This window comes from Eretmochelys imbricata, chromosome 1 (assembly GCF_965152235.1).
Source record: "Eretmochelys imbricata isolate rEreImb1 chromosome 1, rEreImb1.hap1, whole genome shotgun sequence".
Taxonomy (NCBI): Eukaryota; Metazoa; Chordata; order Testudines; family Cheloniidae; genus Eretmochelys; species Eretmochelys imbricata.
In genome coordinates, this window is record NC_135572.1 from 2,344,198 (window position 1) to 2,348,419 (window position 4,222).

The 4,222-nt window shown below is 44.1% G+C and overlaps 1 protein-coding gene across 1 annotated transcript; it reads left to right on the forward strand.

Annotated features, from left to right (window-relative positions):
- Positions 1-2,267: 2,267 nt before the first annotated feature.
- Positions 2,268-3,266, forward strand: LOC144277754 (olfactory receptor 52M1-like). Its single transcript, XM_077838738.1, has one exon. It carries the CDS (start codon positions 2,268-2,270, stop codon positions 3,264-3,266), a length of 999 nt encoding a protein of 332 aa, XP_077694864.1.
- Positions 3,267-4,222: the final 956 nt, after the last annotated feature.

The window sequence follows — 4,222 nt, forward strand, 5'->3', positions numbered from 1 at the left end:
TAATGGTCTCCTTTTGGGGATCCGTAGCTTTGCCAAGCATGGGTTTTTCCCTGATATCTTTAACGTCTCATCAGTTTTTATAACTTCTGATTTGTATTGCTTGCTATCTATTTTTCCTTTTCCCCATTCGTTATATACTGCTTCTCCCGCGCAACCTCCCAATTGCTGCCTTCACTTTGCCACTGACGTGGCTTTTTATCCAAACTTGCCCACTTTCTTGACTCTGGAATTGTGACTTTTTAGCTATCTAGTAAACTATCCTCAAAGAAATCCTAAGTTTCATTCCCATTTTTCTGTCCACATTTTTCCTCTAAGTCAGATTTGCTGATAATTTGTCTCAGCTCTGGGGATTAGACCTTTTGAAGCATTAAGTATCGAAAGATATTACTGCTTGGGAACTGTTCTCGGTACATTTGAAGGAATGAATTGAATGAATCACTTCCATTCTTTCTTTGTCTCTTCCCAAAACTAAACAGTCCAAAACTTTTCAGCCTGTCCACATATGCCAGCCTACCCCATTCTCACAGTCTGTCTCAGAAACCCTGTTTCTATTGGCTACATCCTTTAATAGAGACTGGGTGACCAAAACTGAATTCATGTCCAGAGCAAGTTATTCTCCATCCCATTACTGAGGCATCTGAACATTGTCTTTGTTTTGGCCATGTCATAAATATAAAGAGAAGGGTAAACCCCTTTAAAATCCCTCCTGGCCAGAGGAAAAATCCTCTCACCTGTAAAGGGTTAAGAAGCTAAAGGTAACCTCGCTGGCACCTGACCAAAATGACCAATGAGGAGACAAGATACTTTCAAAAGCTGGGAGGAGGGAGAAAAACAAAAGGTCTGTGTCTGTCTGTAGGCTGCTTTTGCCGGGGACAGAATAAGAATGGAGTCTTAGAACTTTTAGTAAGTAATCTAGCTAGGTATTTGTTAGATTATGATTTCTTTAAATGACTGAGAAAATAGCTGTGCTGAATAGAATGAATATTCCTATCCGTGTGTCTTTTTTGTAACTTAAGGTTTTGCCTAGAGGGATTCTCTATGTTTTGAATCTAATTACCCTGTAAGGTATTGACCATCCTGATTTTACAGAGGTGATTCCTTTTTACTTCTATTAAAAGTCTTCTTGTAAGAAAACTGAATGCTTTTTCATTGATCTAAGATCCAAGGGTTTGGGTCTGTGGTCACCTACGCAAATTGGTGAGGATTTTTTACCAAACCTTCCCCAGAAAGTGGGGTGCAAGGGTTGGGAGGATTTTGGGGGGAAAGACGTTTCCAAACTGACTCTTCCCTAGTAATACCGGTTAGACTTTTGGTGGTGGCAGCGAAAGTCCAAGGGCAAAAGGTAAAATAGTTTGTACCTTGGGGAAGTTTTAACCTAAGCTGGTAAAAGTAAGCTTAGGAGGTTTTCATGCAGGTCCCCACATCTGTACCCTAGAGTTCAGAGTGGGGAAGGAACCTTGACAGGCCACTCCTGCAGATGAGCCAGGGTTTCCATGGAGCTCCTATCAATGACACACAGGTCTTCTGCCTGAGGTCTGTTCGAGTTGGGATGTCTCTCTCAACATGTCTTGACAAAGGTTTGGTTTTTTTCCACTCTCAGATTTTCAGTTTCTGGGTGAATGGGGAAGTCCCTACAGCATGGACTCTCTAGCCTGAGTTTGATTGCATTAAGGAACAATGAGAGATAACCAGTATCCACATTCTTGTTTCCTGATGGTGCCTGTCATAAATATAAAGGGAAGGGTAAACCCCTTTAAAATTCCCCCTGGACAGAGGAAAAATCCTCTCACCTGTAAAGGGTTAAGAAGCTAGGATAACCTCGCTGGCACCTGACCAAAATGACCAATGAGGAGACAAGATACTTTCAAAAGCTGGGGATAGGGTAAAAAAAAGGGTCTGTCTGTGTGATGCTTTTCCCGGGGACAGAACAGGAATGGAGTCTTAGAACTTTTAGTAAGTAATCTAGCTAGGTATGTGTTAGATTACGATTTCTTTAAATGGTGGAGAAATTAAGCTGTGCTGAATAGAATGGATATTCCTGTCCATGTGTCTTTTTTGTAAATTAAGGTTTTGCCTAGAGGGATTCTCTGTTTTGAATCTAATTACCCTGTAAGGTATTTACCATCCTGATTTTACAGAAGTGATTCTTTTTTTGTTACTTCTTTTTTACTGTTCATATTAACATTGTCTCTCCTTCCAGGCATTTGTACTGCAACCTTCACCCTAGACCCTGGGCACATACAGGAAGTCAGGGGGATATACGGTACATGCAGGAGACACCGTTCTGCCTCAGAGTTGGACACCTTCTCCCCTACTCCATGTCAGATTCCAACACAACCGACTTCACCAACCCCTCCACCTTCATCCTGATGGGCATTCCTGGCCTGGAGGCTGCTCATGTCTGGATCTCCATCCCCTTCTGCACCATATATGTATTAGCTGTCTTGGGGAACTTCACCATACTGTTAGTAGTGAAGACGGAGCCAAGCCTCCATGGGCCCATGTACTATTTCCTCTGTATGCTGGCTGTCACCGACCTGGTCCTGTCCACATCCATCCTGCCCAAAATACTGAGCATCTTCTGGTTTAATTCCAGAGAGATAGATTTCCATGTCTGCCTCACCCAGATGTACGTCATTCACTGCTTCTCAGCGATGGAATCTGGGATCTTCGTGGCCATGGCTTTTGATCGCTACGTGGCCATCTGTGATCCCCTGAGACATTCCACCATCCTGAAAAACACTGTGGTGGCCAAGATCGGCTTGGCCGTGGTGTTGCGTGGAAGCATTCTCTCACTGCCCTGTCCAATCCTGGCGAGGCAGTGGCCATATTGCAGAACGAACATCATCCCCCACTCGTACTGTGAGCACATAGCTGTGGTGAAGCTGGCCTGCACCGACACCAGCGTCAGTAGTTACTACAGCCTCTCTTTTGCATTCTTGATGACTGGTCTGGATGTGTCTTTTATTGCCATGTCCTATATGCAGATCCTTAGGGCCATCTTCAGCCTCCCCACAAAGGACGCCCAGCTTAAGACTTTTGGGACCTGCAGCTCTCACCTCTGTGCCATCTTAACCTTTTACATCCCAGATCTCTTCTCCTCCCTCACACATCGCTTTGGCCGCAATGTGCCTCGGCATTTCTTCATTCTCAGTGCCAACGTGTACCTCGTGGTGCCCCCATTGCTACATCCCCTCATCTACGGTGTGAGGACCAAAGAGATCCGTGACAAGCTGCTCCAGCTCTTCACTCATAAAGGACTGTAAATGTTTCTCCTGGTGCTCTGGTGCTCAGAACGAGCCCCGTGCAGAGCTGACTGGTGACTTGGTTCTGGGCCATTGTCAAGGTTCCTCCCCTACTCTGAACTCTAGGGTACAGATGTGGGGACCTGCATGAAAACCTCCTAAGCTTACTTTTGCCAGCATAGGTTAAAACTTCCCCAAGGTACAAATTAATTTCACCCTTTGCCCTTGGAATTTCCACTTCCACAACCAAACTTTAACTGGGTTTACTGGGAAATGTAGTTTGGACACATCTTTCCCCCCAAAATCCTCCCAACCCTTGCACCCCACTTCCTGGGGAAGGTTTGGTAAAAATCCTCAACAATTTGCATAGGTGACCAGACCCAAACCCTTGGATCTGAGAACAATGAAAAAGCATTCAGTTTTCTTACAAGAAGACTTTTAATAGAAGTAAAGGAATCACCTCTGTAAAATCAGGATGGTAGATACCTTACAGGGTAATTAGATTCAAAACATAGAGAATCCCTCTAGGCAAAACCTTAAGTTACAAAAAAGAAAGACACACAGACAGGGATAGTCATTCTATTCAGCACAGTTCTTTTCTCACCCATTTAAAGAAATCATAATCTAACACATACCTAGCTAGATTACTTACTAAAAGTTCTAAGACTCCATTCCTGTTCTGTACCCGGCAAAAGCAGCAAAGAGACAGCCCCAGACCCTTTGTTTCTCTCCCTCCTCCCAGCTTTTGAAAGTATCTTGTCTCCTCATTGGTCATTTTGGTCAGGTGCCAGCAAGGTTACCTTTAGCTTCTTAATCCTTTACAGGTGAGAGGATTTTTCCTCTGGCCAGGAGGGATTTTAAAGGGGTTTACCCTTCTCTTTATATTTATGACATGCCCCCCAAATCTCAGCTAGGGTGAAACGCTGGCTGGGATTTCTTCCTGGAGGTCTAGGAAAAACAGAGTTAATAAGACACGT

Coding starts and splice junctions, on each gene's coding strand:
- LOC144277754 (XM_077838738.1), top strand. CDS start 2,268: ATGCAGGAGACACCGTTCTGCCTCAGAGTTGGACACCTTCTCCCCTAC.